The sequence below is a fragment of the Scatophagus argus genome, chromosome 12 (assembly GCF_020382885.2).
Source record: "Scatophagus argus isolate fScaArg1 chromosome 12, fScaArg1.pri, whole genome shotgun sequence".
Lineage (NCBI taxonomy): Eukaryota > Metazoa > Chordata > Actinopteri > Scatophagidae > Scatophagus > Scatophagus argus.
Window position 1 is genome coordinate 1,680,689 of NC_058504.1, and position 18,319 is coordinate 1,699,007.

General features: G+C 39.4%; 1 protein-coding gene across 4 annotated transcripts in view; it reads right to left on the reverse strand.

Moving 5' to 3' along the window:
* Positions 1 to 14,783, reverse strand: part of csnk1a1 (casein kinase 1, alpha 1) — a 28,190-nt gene extending 13,407 nt beyond the window's left edge. For 3 of the 4 annotated variants that reach the window (XM_046405335.1, XM_046405333.1, XM_046405334.1), the window contains exons 1-5: positions 14,001 to 14,783; positions 13,637 to 13,743; positions 8,134 to 8,260; positions 7,475 to 7,573; positions 1,149 to 1,232 (exon numbers count right to left, since the gene is read on the reverse strand). In XM_046405335.1, coding sequence (XP_046261291.1) covers positions 1,149 to 1,232; positions 7,475 to 7,573; positions 8,134 to 8,260; positions 13,637 to 13,743; positions 14,001 to 14,123 — 540 coding nt within the window. In that variant the 5' untranslated portion in view covers positions 14,124 to 14,783. The remainder of the gene's footprint in view (positions 1 to 1,148; positions 1,233 to 7,474; positions 7,574 to 8,133; positions 8,261 to 13,636; positions 13,744 to 14,000) is intronic. The other variant, XM_046405336.1, reaches the window with a different exon arrangement.
* Positions 14,784 to 18,319: the final 3,536 nt, after the last annotated feature.

The window sequence follows — 18,319 nt, forward strand, 5'->3', positions numbered from 1 at the left end:
GATGAAAGCCATGTGGGCCTTTTGGTAAATGAATGTACAGCTTTAGTGACACCCATGAGGAAATAGACTGCAGACAGCAGTCTGTATTGGACTGACATTTACAATTTGAGAAGAATAACGTCCTTCATAATTCATGCAGTTATCAGTGACCAGTCTTAAATGACATACCTGACCATTTTCACATGGAGAAAATGAGAAGTTAAAATGGTGGGTGGTTTAAGTGGGATGACTCACTGCTGAATACAGCGAAGCTGCTTTTTAAGAAAGGAAAGTGACAATTTACTCAGACTTTCACATAATTTTAATTTTATTTGTATTTGACACTTTCTTTTAAGAGGCAGCTTGGCTGTGATGCCCAAGATATTTCTGAAGAATATGATAATGTTTTCAAGCGGCTCTGAATGTACAGATTTCCTGGGACATTTAAAATTTAAACCACTCAATTGTGACTTTTCTGGGTGCGTGTTTCTTACTTCTAGACTTGTCAAGTAGTCTAAGCTTAAATTTCCATTCAAACATCAGGGAGAATAGTTAGAATCCTAATATGTAAGCCTTTGAAACATTTATAGAAGACTCACTTGACATTTTAAAAAGAATTACTTTAGTTTTCCTCTTTATTTGCTTGTACAACTACCAAACATTATATTATGTGCTTTTCCCCTCAAAGCAGTCATTTTATTTTAATAAATAAAAGGTAACTACAACATTAACACTCTACAATAAAGTTTATTATTAGTATCATGAGTTCTAAACCTCATCTAATAATATCCCATCATTGGAAAGCTTTCCTCTGCTTTCTGTTCATTGTTGAGTGAACTACTGCATTCTATTTGAATAAAAGTTTCAGTACTTACAGGCGAACCATCACGTTAAAGAGACAAGAACTAACTGTTAATGTAGGTGAGAAGCCATCTGAGCCACAATTAGGAGTGACCTGGAACCCCTATTATAACAAATAGGGACACCAGCTACTCCCTTGGCAACACTGATACAAAGTTTGCCTTTCTGCCCCACTGTACATACAATGGGTATTATGAGTGTAAAATAGGTGCTAGCAGTCTGATTCACATTTGACCAGTGTAGTTTCGTATGATTGCAAAGCGACAACTGCTGTTGTAAGGCAGCTGGTGTTGTGGTAAAGGTCACACCTGGTTTAATCCTGAGAAAGATGGGTCCTGAGAAGAGCTAACAGCCAAGCTTCTTTTCCTCTTCCCCACTGACGAGTCTAAACACTAGGGCAGACAGTAGAGGGGCAGGGGTCAAAATCACACAGCCTCTATCCAACTGCAGTCACAGTTAGCATTGAGTACAACAGGCACTTCTGATTGCAGCCACATGGTCCCTTTGATACAACTAACAGTGTCTGTATGGCTAGGATTGGCAGCTCCTTCTTGTACATCCAAAGCTGGACCTACACAAGCAAAAAACATCCACTTCAAGTGTTCGTGGTACAGATATGATCATTCTGGCTGTCATACAAGAAAAAACCACATGATTGTGACTTTGTTCTGTGAGGACAGCCGTGGAAAGATCAATCCTGTAAAACAAAAAGCCAAAAACGTCCCTGGAGACATGGAGATGGTAAAACTTGAATAACATGTCTCACAGTGACAATAACAGGGCAGTGCAGACAGGCAACAGCATGGCTCAGAGAAAACCTGGGGGGACGGATAGTTGGGCAGCTGATGGCCAGGAGCCCATGCTTGACCACCCTCCACCAACAAACTACCAAGATTTTTTTTAAAAAATATCTACTAACAAAACCCTCTTTTTATACAGCCTATTCATGGCGGACAATATTTTGCAGTTACTCTGCCTTGCACTGCTGTTCTGCCTATAAGCCAGCTTTAGCGGCATTAGCAACACAGCCAAACCAGGAGCCACACTTAAGACACTGGCACTGTTGTGTTACATGCCACGCCTATGCCAGCATGCAATCTTTATATTAAAATTCACACACTTGTGGCAGCATTATGGTAGCATTTTTTGTTTTAGTGCCTACACCACCCATCTTACCGATACTTAGTAGGCTGTCACATAAGCAATCAGCTCACACCCCATGTGTTATTTAACTCTCCACTTCAATCTGCAGCTGGTAGTGCACATCATTTGTTTGTGAAAATCTTGATACTAATTTGGGGAAGATGACATGACTAGATTGCTGGCTAATCTTCTTAACATACTGTTAAATTATATTTGCTGTTTGTCAATCATAAGCAGTGTTTCTGAATCTTGCTAACATAACTTTAGGTTTCTGGCTCACAGGTGGGTCAAAAGGTTTTAACAGCTGAGCCAAGAAATGTCTGTCAATGCTAAGACATATGTAAGGTTTGTCCTATTTATTGGAGTGAACAATGTTTCCATTGCTCGAGAATGTTGTGGAATGTCAATGACTGCTCCAGATGTTACAAGGGAAGTTTTCTTATGGCTTATATAAACTTTTAAATTTGATTGCAAAGTGCTTGAGAATATTAATTAATGGCCTTCTGAAGGTCATCGATTAACTTGTGACAATAATCACCTTGCTGGGCATTAACTCTTAACCAAGGCTCAGGCTACTGGAGTTTCTGGGCTGATGTAATTCCAATTCAGTCCTCCTGACAATAAGTGAAGAAATTTGGTCTGGGGCCTTAATCTTTACCATAGTGAGGCCCAGATCATCTGGTAATGTGAGGGGTTTACATATAAAGTCCTAAATCTCCTAAATTCCTTGCACACTCATTGGGGCTGCACCAATAATTTCAAGCATGCTTGATACAGTATTTAGGATTTAACATCTGGATGATTACATCAGTACTTTCCGAATAAGACCACAAAAGCCAATGAGATAAACATTCTGGACAAGCTGACAATATTGCAAAGCATCAGTTAACATTCTAGTCCTTGAAGCTAATGTCTATCATACTACCCTTGACAGAAAATTAATCACTCACCTCAAGATTTTGCTTAAAGACAGAGAAGATGTGTTGACCTTGTCTCCCACACAATTTTTAATGTGGAATCATTTAGCCTTCCGTCAGAGAAGTCAGTCTCGATTTACACATGCTTTCCCATGAGATCACGTGAGAGATCACTCGAATTGCTGCATTGCTCTGTTTGGCATGATAATCTTGATATCCTGTAGTGTGTGATGCAATATTACATTTAAATTTTGTAGTGAGCGTATGTTTTAGATTAACAAATACTAAACTGTCATGCCAGAGTTTAAATATAATTTGCAGCAAGGGTATCACACCTATGTCGATACACAACAATGGACAATGGGCTGTGGTTGCACACCTGGTGTGTAGTAAAGTGCAAATCTCTTTGAAAGTTTGCAAGATAAACATCCCACGCTTAACCTTAAATGCTGCCTGTCTGCAAGGGCTGAAATCAATAGGCAACGAATATTCCATTTCAGTTTCCGGCAACTTGACTGGACACGCGTCTGACCAAAAGAAAAAAACTGCATTGAAAAAAATCAAAATGACAAAACTGCTTTACTATTTTTGCTGTATGAAAAGTTAGAAAACCAGCATCATTGTCCAGCATTTAAAATTAGAATCCAGTACACAGAATGTGGGCTACACAAGCCTGCAACCTGTGGGTTACACCAACAACCAGTGTCAAGTTAGCAACCATCACTGGCCAATAGAGCCTAAAAATCTTTGCAGGCAAATTACAAAAATTAGATCAGCTGAACAGTTGGATGCTGAAATAAGCCTACTTCACTACCAACTCATCACTACAACACATAATGTGACCACACTGTGCATCAACTATGCACGCTGATGGCAGCATGCAAAGTATGACAACAGTAACTATGGCAGTCCTTTGATGTCCACCTGTGATTACAGCTATCTAGGCTGCTTAGTGTTTCTGCTGGTAACATTTATCCCTGGAAAGCAGCATTTTATTTATCGCGGCTGTGAAATCAAGCAGGAAGATGCCATACTAACTCTGCATAGATAGGGACTTTTTAATTTATATTCTGTGATGGCAAATTTAATATCCGGCCTTTAAGTACAATTCTAGCCCTATCAAGCCTGACTAAAGTAACTTAAATACCCCTTAAAACAACCACATTACGCAGCATGCCAATGCTCTAATCTATATCAAATACACAGCTTACCCACAAGGCCACAGCTAGGCTGTGGGTGCGCTGATCAAACTTGTTACAAAATATTAAAAAAGACAGTAACAGTATTAATTCATATAATTATTACAGAGAGAGATAATAATACCACAGTGCAAAAATACTCTGTAAAGTCTGGCACTGAACACATTAAGTAAAACTTAAAAAGTATAAATCAGGAAAATGGTTTGAATTAAAAGAATTAAAAGCATAAGTAATACTTATTTTGTCCAACCAATAGTACAAACTTTGGTGTGAAAAATTTTCATTTTGCCACCCACTGTAGGACTTATTTTGATCATTTTGGGTTTTACTTCTTGTTACAAAAGGTATCGCAGGGAGAATGGTGAATTGGATTTGATATTTTGGTGAGCAGATTTTATATATTTTTCCTTTCGTTTTAACATCATAATGAATAGCTGACTTCTGGAAACAAATTGAAAACTATATTTTTAAAACTTATTGTACTTATCAGCATTAAGTGTTGACAGGCTTAAAGGATCAGTTCACTCACATTACACAAAAAGACTTACTCAGTTGACTGTAATCACTCACCCTCTCACTCACAAATTTTAAGTGTGATTTCAATACAGAGCTTTAGTGTCTGTGCTATTAAAATGAGGTCTATGGTTCTATGGTCTAAGGTTCAACATTATTTCCTGAGGTTAAAACAAAAAAAAACAACAAAAAAAAAAAAAGGTTGACACCACCCATCTAATACCACAACAGCTGTCATCTCATACGATGTACGAAGAAAAGCTGAGATTAGGTTTTAAACTACATGCTAACATATTTAAATTCATAGCATTTAAACAGTTTGTAATGTATATTTCAGAAGCTATGAGAACAGAAGTGAAATTATGCTTCTCCACAAACTCCCAATATTCTGTGAAATTATGTAGTTGAAAAAAATGGTGTCTAATTGTTCCCTTTCTAAATTGTATTACTCAAAATGCAACGTATATTGCAATTAGATACTGCCTATCAGAGAAGTCACTGAACTGACAAAATATCAGGGGTGCTCCGACTGATCGGCCACCTATCTTTATCAGCCAGTGTTTGTCATAAATATCTTGACTGATGGTCTGTAAAGCCCGATCAGATTAAAATGCAAGAGTTTTCTCTGTGTGCCGCAAGAACCCCATGGCAGAATGCAGGGCTTGTGTGGATGTTGGATGAACAGACCATCGCTCAGAAAATAACAAACTTAACTGGCAGAGAGGGGTGTTTTCTCATGCTATAATGGTAGTTACTATCAGTGGCTACAGGCCACTCAGCACAAGGCCTACAGAAAATATGAAAATTATGTCATTTGAATTCGTATTTTCAGTCACAAACATCTTGTTAGTTAAACCAAGAGGACAAGGCAAATTCGTATTGAAATCGACAGGAGGAGAGCTGGTTAGCTTTTAGCAACCAGTGAGCCTCATTGTCCAGCTCAGTGTTTGGTTAAGTCAGCTAACAGAGCTAATAATTTACAGTGCAGCTAAACAAAGAACAGGACAGAGTTTCTGTTCAGGGGAACATGAAGCATTAACACCGATCGCTGTTTAATGTGACAACACAACAACTTTATGGTAAATAAATGTACTTAAGGACTTAAGCCGAGTACAGTTTTGAGGTACAAGCACTTTGAGTTTGGAGTTATGAACACTTTACATTAGTGCACATTTGACCAAACTTCTATCAGAGACGAAAGTAACCAGATACAAGCAGTGACCATATGATGGCTTCAGGATACAGACAACTGAATTCTGCGACTTATCAAATTCTGTTCTTTGCAGTTTACAGGTAACTTTTCATTTTGTTTGAAAGCTTTTTCTTCAAGCCAAGCAAGAATAATTCCAATTATTTATTACCTCAACATTTAAATGGTGCTTTCACTATACCACTAATAACAACTAGAGATGATAATAAAGTAAAGGAACAACATTTTGATTGATGATCAGCATCAACCATTAACCAGTGATCATAGACTGTGTTGTTAGTTGGTGAACCATGTGCAAAGCATTGCATAATGGCGTGTTGCTGATTTACAAAAGTGAGCATTCTGTGATGCGTACCAAGCATTTAGAAGTCTACAACACCTTCAGAGATTAAACAGCACTGACAATGTTGAGTGTTGCTCAGACCAAAAAATATAAGTAAATGAATGAACGAATGAAAAAATCAGAAGGGAAATCTGGACATGAGTTACGAGAAACTGGAGATGCAATCCATAGCATGACTGAAAGAGCAGGACTTGCAAGAAGAGTGTGAAGCAATTCAGGAGCAAGCAATGCTCCAGGAAGTCAATGTTTATCTTAGCCTTCCACAAGAGCATTTAGTAACTGTTCAAACCAGGCCAAGGATGGCCAAGGTATTAAAGAAGTTTTCAAAGTCTATTGTTCACAAGTTACTACTATGCTATTACTATACTATTTATGTCACATAAACAATGTATAGTGCACTAGCATTGTGTGCATTAATCTTGTTAAAAAATACTGTAAGAATATAACTTTAAAACACGACTCATCATTATATTCCTAGTGCTTAGTCTCAATATAGCAAACTTATCAATGCTGATGCTGGTGGGTGGTGAGTTACATTTATTAAATATACTAATTTAAATATATTGATTCATTTATTCTATTGATGTAGTTATAACTCAGCTAGTCTTCTTACTTTGACAAATTAAAATATAAAAATTGTGCCTATTTTTCTATCTAGGAAGTTAAAACTTTTAACCTGATAATAGGTAAATCAAGGGTATTGTAATTGTCATGCACATCGAGACTTACATGCAGGATTTATGATAATAAAATTTGTTGTATAGTAGTTTGGAGAAATCACAATAAATGCTTCCGTCAATAGGATACAATGACAGAAACTGCTTGATAGTGCTGATTTTGATTTTAAATAAAACTTAAACCTAAAAAAAATACGATAAATGAATATGACTGTCATTTTTTATGCTATTTTTTGTCCTCTCTCCATTTTAGATATTTTTCATACAGAATAATAATTATTGTTTGTTACTGAAGCTGAAACAAGGCAATGTTGCTGTCAGTGATAAAGTGTAACATTGGATGTCGCATTCATGCTCAAAAGAAAGTACCATGGAACAAGAGAAATAACTAGGTTTTTTTTTGGAAAGAGTATTGACAGCGACTCAAGTCATAGCTATGAAAGAATTATTCTGCAAGAAGTATACACCACCATGAAAAGGTTATCATTTCTAAAGCTAAATTTGTAGATCAGCTAGAGATCAGCATATGGAGTTAACATGGCTACCATGACACACAGCTGTCAGCCAGTAGCTCCCAACAGACTTTCAATAAAGCATACTTACAGCATACAGAGGACCTGCACTGGTCTTACCTTATTACAGTGACGGCCAATGCCCATGAGAAAGTTGTCTGGTTTGATATCTCTGTGGATGAAGTTCTTTGTGTGTACATATTCAATCCTGCTGATCATCTGAAGATGAAAAGAAGGCCATGATTAAGTATTTTAAAAAGTAATTCACCATCTTCTCAATTCTCAACATGACACAGTGAAATGTATTTACATTTTGATTCTAGTGGTGCCATCAATTCAATTTGCAATAAATTTATGCTGACCAGGGATATCAGGACACCATCAGAAGTTGTTGTAGCAGGAAAAACTGTTTTATTTAACAGCATTAATGAAAATCTCTTGATGAGCTCTGAGGTTTCTGCCTCCTAAAAGGCAGTTTTCCTGGGCACTGTCACCAAGTGCTTACTTATGTGAGAATGTTGGGTCTGTATGTATTAAAGATTAAATTAAATAGCTTGGTCCAGAAGCACTCTTTATGGGAAGTGTCATGGGATAACTTTATTGTGATTTTGTATTACATAAATAAAGTGACTTGACTGAGGGAGGGAACTGGTGTAGCGACATCAATCCAAACTGAGATTACTGACATTATTAGCCACACATAAAAAGTTAGCACATTGGAACCAGGGCCTTCTTGCTGAGAGGCAGCTTCAGACAATTCAAAGGTGTGATGGTGTTACCTGGTCTGCTAGCATAAGAACCGTCTTCATAGTGAAACGGCGAGAGCAGAAGTTAAACAGATCCTCCAGACTGGGTCCGAGCAGGTCCATGACTAGGACGTTGTAGTCCTTCTCTTGGCCATACCACCTTGGAGACACAATAGTGACATGAGGCTTTGTCTGCAGTCAGTCTGAATCAGTAACAGCACACTGTCTGAACCAACTTGACAAGGTAAACACATATCTAACACAGCTTTGCTTTGGATTACAAAGGTTATGGAGCACTTTTTGGATCAATACATCAATAGTTCAGTGTTCCATGCACTATGACCAAAAAATGCCAATGTCAGACATGTTACAGTAAACAACATAAAAGGCATCAAGAACAAAAGTATGTATATTTGTCACCAAAAGTTCTATACAGGACTTTCAGTTTGGTATGCAATTTTTATGGTTCTGTCCATAATGTGTCTACAAAAACTGCTGTCTAAATTGTTAATTTTAAAATTTTTTTTTTAACTACTCACAGGCGTGGAACAAAAATTCTAGATGATGAGTTTTACTTTTAAATTTTAGCAATGCACAAACTGTCGTCTATCACTTTCAAAGCAGTACCTGGATTTGGTAATGGTCCCCAGTAGTACCCTTTTCACAAAACAATGTTCCTCAATCATCTAACCCAAAGTCCTGGTGATTCACACAGGAAGCACAATTACCACCTCCCGCATCACGATAATCACATGGTTAACAGCACCAATTACTCAAAGTTTACTAAAGCTGACAAGCGAGGCTTTAACAGAACAGACACATAGTTAAGGAGAACAGGGAGGGCTGTCTAGACATCTCTGCCTTGCACTCTGTCACTAATAGCTAACAACAATATATAACAATTTACAAAAAAAACAACAGTTTGATCGATGCTTCCAAGAATTTACTTTGCTTGGAGGGAAAAATATCTCCTCTGCTTCACAAATAAGGTCTGAAAGCGGATTTGCCGTTGTGTACCATATAATGTACCAAGATATGGTAATGGTATGGTGGTGGTAAGACCAGTTAGACCACACTGCTGCATGCCTTTGTTGCAGCAAGCAGGAACCCTCAGAAGTGGTTTAAAAAAAAAAATCATTTCGTGGGTCTTGGTTAAATATCTCAACAGCAGTACTCCTAGTATGTCTTCCCTACATGTGCGAAATTTACTGGACATATCATATATAACACCCATGAATGTACATGAATTCACTCTTAGCCGGCTGACCACATCACCTTAAAACGTGGTTAGAAAAGGCTGGCGTCTAACTCTTACACCTTGATGATGGTCTTGTGAAGATTGCGACTTTTCATCCAACCCCATTGCCCTGGTGGTGCAGCACATTTCTGCATTTCACCATGAAACAGAAAGGTGCAGTCAAGGGTCAAGAGATGCTAGAAAAATTCATGAAACCTCAATCACGTGTCAAAAGTGGCACAAAGTGATAAAGCGTGCCACTTAAAATATTTTAACTAAAAAGAATTTGTAGGTCTGTAGTATACCAAATCAAATTTTTTATTTGACTGAAATTTATTCAACTCTTCAACAGTTGGTCAGGGACAGGGAACAAAAATACTGCACGTCATCTAAAAATGCCCTACTTGGGCTCTGATGAACTTGCCTCTCTGTCACACATGCAATGCAATACAGCATGCAGGAGACACGTTCTACTCTGGTGCAACACCTAGCCGAAACCAAATGCAGTATTTGGATTGCCGGCAGATAAAAACACATCAACAGACAATCTTCTGTTGTGTACTACGTGTGTAAAGTAGCAGCTTCAAACGATGTCCTGACCCAATTCTCTGAAACGAGTCTCACAATGATTTGCCTGCAACAGGTGATCCATGGTCTGTCAAGCACTAGCTTGAGAATAGACAGCTGTTATTAATGTACAAGAATGTACAAGTAATTAATAAAAGTAAATTGCCCTATAAGTGCTAGTCAAACAGGCAACAAATTGTCTGAGAGAAAAAAAGAGAGAGATGGTCAAATGAGAGTGTGATGTGATTAAGATCTCCATTCACTCCATGCTACTATATGCCCCCCACACCACCCACCCATACACACATTCTTTGGAGGCCAAGTCAACACCTCAAACTCACTGTGTTCCTCAAACCATCCTTGAACCATTTTGGCAGAGTGGTGGGGAGCATTATCCTGCTCAAAGAGGCCCCTGCCATAAGGGAATACCGTTTCCATGACAGGTGTACTTGGTCAGCAATAATGTTTAGGTAGGTGGTACATGTGGAAGTAAACATCCCTGTGAATGGCAGGACCTAAGGTTTCCTGGCAGAACACTGCCCAAAGCATCACACTGCTTCAGCCGGCTTGCCGTCATCCCATAACGCATCCTGGTGTCAAGTCTTTCCCAGATAAGCGTGATTCATCATACCAGACCACACTCTTCCATTGCTCTGTGGTTCAGTTCCAATGCTCATGTGCCCACTGTAGGCGCTTTTGGCTCTGGACATGGGTCGGCAGCTACACAGCCGCATACGCAACAACCTGCAATGCACTGTGTGCTCTGACACCTTTCTGTCAGAACCAGCAATAACTTGCAGTTTGAGCCAGAGTAGCTCTTCTATTGAGCTAGCCTTTGCTCCCCACATACATTAATGAGCCTTGGACGCCCATGACCCTGTTGCCAGTTCACCGGGTTTCCTTCGTTGGACCACTTTTGGTAGGTCTTTACCACTGCAGACCAGAATATCCCACAAGAGCTGCAAATCTGAAGATGCTCTGACATAGTTGTCAAGCCATCACAATTTCGCCCATGTCAAAGTTGCTCAAACACTTTAGACACATTTTTTTGCAACAAATACATCAACTTCAAGGACAAAATGCTCACTTGCTGCCTAATATATCCCACCCACTGCCAAATGCCACAGTAACAAGATAATCAGTGTTATTTATTTCACCTGCCAATATCAGAATCAGAAACAGAATTCCTTTATTTATCCCTGAAGGGAAATTCTTGAATGTAAATGATAAATGGTGCACAACCCCTTGATTATGCTATTATCACACAGTGGAAAGGCAAAATTCAAGACTCAATCCATGATAAATGTCCTAAATCTAAAATTTCCAAGGCTAGTGATGTGTTGCTAATGGGAACATATCTCCATCACCGATATAATAGGTGCCTTACACCATGTTAAAAAAACAAAAACAAAAAACAAACAAACAAAAAAAAAAAACAGGGTTTTTCAACTTCATAACTTTCTAATTCACTATTGAGCTCATATTGTTAAACTGCAATGAAAGGGCAGAGTCAGTCCGAAAAAACAGTAAGAATGGGGAAATAAACTGATGGGTGGTGACAGGATAAAGGGTAAGCCAGTCTGTAGCACATGTGGGGGAGGGGCAACAGGACGAGCAGGTTGGACAGGCTCAAGCAAGACTTGGCTGCAACATGAAACATGTACTGACTCAAAGAATAGTCCCTGCTTGCTCCAAAACCTGCAGAAAAAGTAGATCAAAATAACCACATATTAACCACATACTTTCTCAGGCTTGCTTGATATCTACTGTACTGAGAGGAAATGTGGTTGGGGATCACCATTTCCAATCTTGAATAATCTAAACAACTGCAGTACACGTGGTATGTGACAGCATTTAAATACGGGCCAAGTTGAAAATGTGTTGTGTAGGCCATTTCACTAACCAAATTTTAAGCATGGGTGACAAAAATGGTAGAATTTGTTCTTCACATTAGTTGTACTGGCATTGGCTTCATGAAAATGTGAATAGCAACAGCTGGTAAGAGCTTTCCAAAAACAAGACAGTGTTGAAACCAGTACCTATAAGTTGGTTGTAAGACATTTCACACCATCAAGAAATGCTGAAAGATTCTGTTTTTGAAACATCACCTTTAGACAAACAAATCTATTCTGTATATGCTACATTTAGAGGTCTGATACAGCAATTTCTCTGTCTGCAGTAACCACTCTGGGGGGTCGCTCCATGTCCCTGTATCTCTCATGTATCTGACTGATCACAGCTATCACTAATCGCCTCTCAACAACACTGAAGGATACTGTGCCACATACAGGAAAAGGGGAACACATACACATACTACATATGGCTGAGGTTACCATAAACCTCACAATCCTCTATGCTCAAGCTGTAAAAAAACAGGCTTATGATCTATTGAAATTTGACTGTCAACCTTACGAAAAAACTTCTCAAGTACTCAGTACACACCAAGGTACAGTCATGCATCAACTGACATTATCTTAGAACTTCCACTTCAGAGTTAGATAAAAGTAGCAAAAGAAAAGGTGCTAAAATGACAGGTGGGTGCCTCAACCACACCATCTGGAACATGGAACAGGTACACTCAAACCTGCCAAAAATGTTCAATTTTGAAGAGTAGTATATAGACAACTATGTCCCTGTGGTGATACATGAGACAAAAATTTCTACTAGTGGCATATCAGGTCATGGCGTATAACACTACCATGTCCGATCATGAGGTTCCTCTTCTCTTCCCACCTCAAGACCTAGTCACATTTCAGGGGAAATGCTACAGTTGTGCAGGAAAGCAGTAAAACTGCAGGGATAGGCATGTAAAGGTGACGTCCAGCTAAAGCTTTCACATGGAGCAAATGATTCAATCCCAATACTATGATGACAGTTATCAGGTTAACCAGTGTCAGTTATTTGTTCATTATTAAACAACAAAAAGAGGATTATTATCATACATTATCACCAGGTAAAAAACAGCTCATCACCCACCATATTCCTGAAAAAAATGCTTTCAACTGTGTACACATACATTCAGCCTTGCCCCATTCAATTTTACCTGCCAATTCATAATATTAGCAACATGAAAGGCAAAACAGCATACAGTTAATACTTGTACATTGTCTATTTTCTACAGTTGTTGTATACAGTGTGGAAGTGGGGCACACCTTATGCCTCTGCCACGTTACAGTTTCGTCTGTTGGACTACACCTTACTCACAACAGTAATTGGAACACAATAAAACAATATCCGTTACGGGGTAAGACAAGGCCACGCAAGGGCTGAAATCACACGGTGAAACACCCTTCTACCGTAATTATTGTTTTTGCTTCTGTGCTCCGCCGCCATTTTCTAACGCGGTAGTGGAGGACATGTTGGGAGCACTACACAACAAAAGAGGAGCGGCCATTTCCAACCACACAGTTTCTTTTCCTCACTACTGACAGCTGCTCTTTACAATAAAAGTGCCAATTTGGGACCTAAACAGGACTGGTGTAGGGCAACTAAAAACGTAACGTGAAAACAGGCCGTCATTTTTAAGTGTTTTCGTAAGGTATACCGTCACTAGAATAGACGGAGTACGTTAACGTTACGCAGATTAACAGGCCTGAAGCCAACAAGGTTGCTTACACTTTCACATTACTGGTATTTTTTCCAGAGCAAAGTTTGTCACAGTAATGTGGATAAACAGTAAAATGTGAACAAAACTGTCACTTTATTGACGGCAACATGATGTAAAAACCTTACCTGATATGTGGGATCCCGACACCGCCTTGTAGGATTTTGTACAGCTTGCTTTCGTATAACAACTGAGGATGTCTGGCTTTCTGTGATTCCAATTTTACAGCTACCTCCTGAAAATGATACAAAACATTTACAGCTTTGTGGTCACTGTGCCAGATAAAGCAACGCCGAATTTATTGGCATACCGACTAACACAAATGTACGCATTGTGTAGAAGCTTTAGCCATAGCAGTTGGACAGCTTGATAGCTAACGTCATAGCGTTAGACTTGCTAGCTGTATTGCAACCTGTGTCAGACACTTGTGACTTGGCTACCATCTTTTCGACAAGAACACAGACGAATACAGACATTGACGCAGTAAATTACCTCTCCATTTGTGATGTTGATGGCCAGGTATATGTCACCGAAAGATCCTGATCCAATTTTTCTGACAAGCTTGTATTTTCCACCGACTATGAATTCGGCTTTGGAGCCACTGCTGCTCGCCATAATGTCCACCAAATGACAATCTCCACCCGATTCTCGTAAGGAAATTCTGTACGGCAACCCTCTTGTCAGCAGAACTCAGAGTGCTGTATGTCCAGTTGGTGTTGATAAGGATAATTATGGATTAACAGCTAGCTGTTACTCCAAAATATTACCGAACTAACCCTACAAGCAAGTTGGAAAATAACTTCAATTTCTTCAGGCGTTATTGGTTTTAATCATATGTTACCGACTAAAGTGGATCTCCGTTCAATTAAAACCTCCTAACGGAATGACGAGTTATATACTTATTTATACATATATATATGTGTGTGTCCAAAAATAAATCCGAAAAGCTCAAGGCCTTCGACAAGCACCCAGCTACTTCGAAGTAGCAGCTAGTGAACTCCAACGTAGGATAAAGTTAGCATCAAGCTAACGCTGTCGCAGAGACCACCGCGGAAAAAACTGTCCGGACCTCCTCTGTGCTGAGGGGCAGAAACTGCCTTTTTAATTACACTTCCGATGGTATTGTTGCTTTTTCAATCTTTTCAGTCCTTTAAGAGCGTTTTCGGTAAACTTAAAGGCTCGCACCCGTCTGTACAAAGCACAACCCACTCACTCCGCCATCTTGTCTTCTCTACCCTTTCTCTCAGCTGCTTTCCGTTGGAGGTGATTAGCTATCTCATGACAACTTCAGGTGCTATCGGAAATAACATAGCTCAATACTCGTTATATATAAGACCAGCACAACAAATGAAACATAATTGTGTCAGAAAAGGGAAAAACATTGTGTATGAAGCCCGTACTATATCCAGTAAACAGATATTAATGAGAAAAGAAATATGTTTATTTATTATGCAACCATTTGGGTAAATACATTTATGTTAAAGTAGCCACTGTTTGGATGTTGTCCTCTACTTTTGTGCAGCTGTGGGTAATGTTTTTTTGTTTTGTTTCATATTTCGAATGTCAAAAATAAACTAAGCTTCGAGTCATTCTGTAATTATTTGTACAAAGGCCTTGTTTATGTCGAATTTGGCCGGAGTTCCCTTGAATGCACCCACAGGTGGCATTCACGACTTACGGAGCAGCCGATCTCAACCTCTTATTCAGGCTGGTCATGGACAGTGACGTTTCTCATGCTTTTTTTTTTTATTGTTTTTGTGCGCTCTCTCTCTCTCTCTCTCTCTCTCTCTCTCTCTCTCTCTCTCTCTCTCTCTCCCATCTCAAATGTGTTTATAAGAAAACCTCCCAATATAATAAAAATATATTTATCAACACCCACCGATTTGTTTCTTAGCATAATGACAACATGACAATATAAGAACCCGTTTACACTTGTCATTTCATGTATCTTATATAAAAACATGTCAGCTGATCCCAAAAACCTGAATTTATTCTCATCTGAGCAGAAGAGTAGATTCAGGGTTGACAAAATGTTATTTAAACCTTTAAACTGATCAAATACAATAATATTATTATTATGTAGTATATAGCTTTTTAATATTTTGCACTTAATGTGGTTTACTGATCCAGTGCAAAACCACATAAAATAGACATGAATGATTTAACTATTATTCAAGAACTTTTTAATTTTAACTTTAATTTATAACTTTGTAATAGGCTGTTTTCACATTTGGTCACTTTCAGCCCACCAGACAAATTCAGAACAATAAGTCAGCATTTTTTGCACATACGTGAACAGAGCAAAGGAACTCAGAATCCTCTGAAGCGAACCAAAACAAGACTATTTCCCGGAGGTGGTTTCAGTTCGGTTCCTTTAACCTGCGTATTGTGAACAATTGAAAATGTGCAATCATTTCCTTGTTGTGAAAGAATGCTGAACGTTTGTCTGGGTCTGGACCAGGCTCAAACATCACAAAGAGGGACAATGGGCCTGGGAGCAATGTTCTGCACGACAATACTGGCAAGTGTGATGTTGCATGCTTCATGTGATTCCACTCGTAAGTGAGACATTCAAAGCGTGTCATCAGTACTCCATTTAAACACCCATTAACATATCTTGTTATGCAGTAAGGAGTGTTTAAGCATGCCTGCTCAGGTGTGTTTGCTGCAAGAAAAGGGGTCATCAGGGAGGGCAGGAGTGGACAGGCACAGTGACCATCAGGTAGTACTGCACCTTTGTACCACAAGGTGTCAGTAGCAGTCTGTCATTAGATATACACCAATCAGCCATAGCAGGGTTACCACTGACAGGTGAATAACATTAATTATCTCGTTACAGTGGCATTTGGCAGTGGATGGGATATATTAAGCAGCAAGTGAACATTTTGTCCTTGAAGTTGATGCATTGGTAGCAGAAAAAATGGGAAAGCATACTGATTCAAGCAACTTTGACAAAGGCCAAATTGTAATGGCTTTACAACTGTGTCAATGCGGCTCTTGTGGGATGTTCTGGTCTGCAGTAGTAAGGGCCTACCAAATTAGGTCCAAGGAAGGAAAAGCAGTGAACCGGTGACAGGGTCATGGGTGAACAAGGCTTACTGATACATGTGGGGAGCAAAGGCTGGCTCATGCTGTCTGATCCAGTAGAAGAGCTGCTGAAGCTCAAATTGCTGAAAAAGTTCATGCTGATTCTGACAGAAAGGTGTCAGAACACACAGTGCTCGACCGATCAGGGTGTCCATGCTGACCTGTGTCCATTGACAAAAGTGCCTACAATGGACATTTGCACTCAGCAATGAGTTTGAGGGGCTGATTTGGCATCCAAATTCTCCAGATCTCAGTCCAGTCAAGCATCTGTGGGATGTGCTGCGAAAAAAAGCCTGATCCATGGAGGCCCCACCTTGCCATGTACAAGACTCAGATCTTGATCTGCTACTGACGGAGGTCTAGTGGAGTCCATTCCTCAACAGGTTTGGGCTGTATTGGTGGCAAACGGGGGACATACTCAATGTTAGGTGGGTGGTAATAATGTAATGACTGTATGGTATATGTTTATATATGGAAGTTGGGCGGTCCAGAAGTGAAAGAGACAGCCGACATGTGATTGTTTACCTGCAAACAGCACTCTAAATACCACCTGGTCCAGCACAACATGAATAGCTCCCTTATTTCACATTCCTGCATGGTGTTCCCTGTCTGTGGTTTCAGCAATTCCAGTTTCCTGCATTTCTATTACCCCAGAAGGCCTTGGGGAGGAGCTGATACTTCTAACCTGCATCTCAGCAGGGCATCTGCCCACAGCTCTCAACACTGGATATAGTACACAATAAAATTGGCCTCTGAGTGACGAGGTCACTGTGTAACAAGTCATTCACACAAATGCATCTTCACAATCACAGTTGTAAGTGTAAATTTCATGTATATTTCATGATATCCGCACTGAACTGAAAAAAAATTCTTCCCAATGTCAAAGATGAACTTTGACTCTAACCTCCATGTAGCCTATATATGTAGCCCATCTACACGTTGTACACGTGTAACATTTACTGGTACATAGTGTTAGGCAGTAGCAGTTTAACTACATTTCTAAATTACATGGCGTCACCTTTTTTGTTTAGCTTTTCAGTAGCGATGAGGACGATGATAAATGATGAACGATGCATCTTCACTTTTTCCCACAACAGTGAAACCAAAATATCTCGGATTCAAGCATTGCCATCTTGCACTGATGGTGTCTCTTGGAGCCGGAGTCCACGCAGTAGTGATCAGGCTGTGGAGCCACGACATCAACTGCATGAACCAGTCGTGAGCAACACTCAGCTGCTGACATTTCACCCCTTCTTTTATAGCATCCACTCACTCATACAAAGCACATGTATCTGTGTGATAAGAATTACCTCAAATGACAGAAACCACCTCTGGGAAGAATTTATTTGATGTGTACTTTGAGTTTTTAGTTTGGTCCATGGACCACCTGCTAACATGGAGGGGGAGGAGTTTATGCACACACACTCACTCATGTACAACATTGCTTGTTATTATGCTATCGTTACCTATTTTTTTGGAGGATTTTCCAAATTTGTTTTGGAGCAGTGAGAGCATATAGCCAACATTGTAAATAAACAACTCAACCTAAGTTTGACGACAGTTTTATCTATCACTGATAGAGCACTGGCTTTGAATGATGTTAGTTTAAGATATTTTATGGAGGAAACTACTTTAACCTGTTTGGGTTTTCAGCCTGCGCGGGGCTATCGCTGGCCATTGCGATCCAGCCAATCACAGGACAGCTAAAGGCTTACATATTGTGT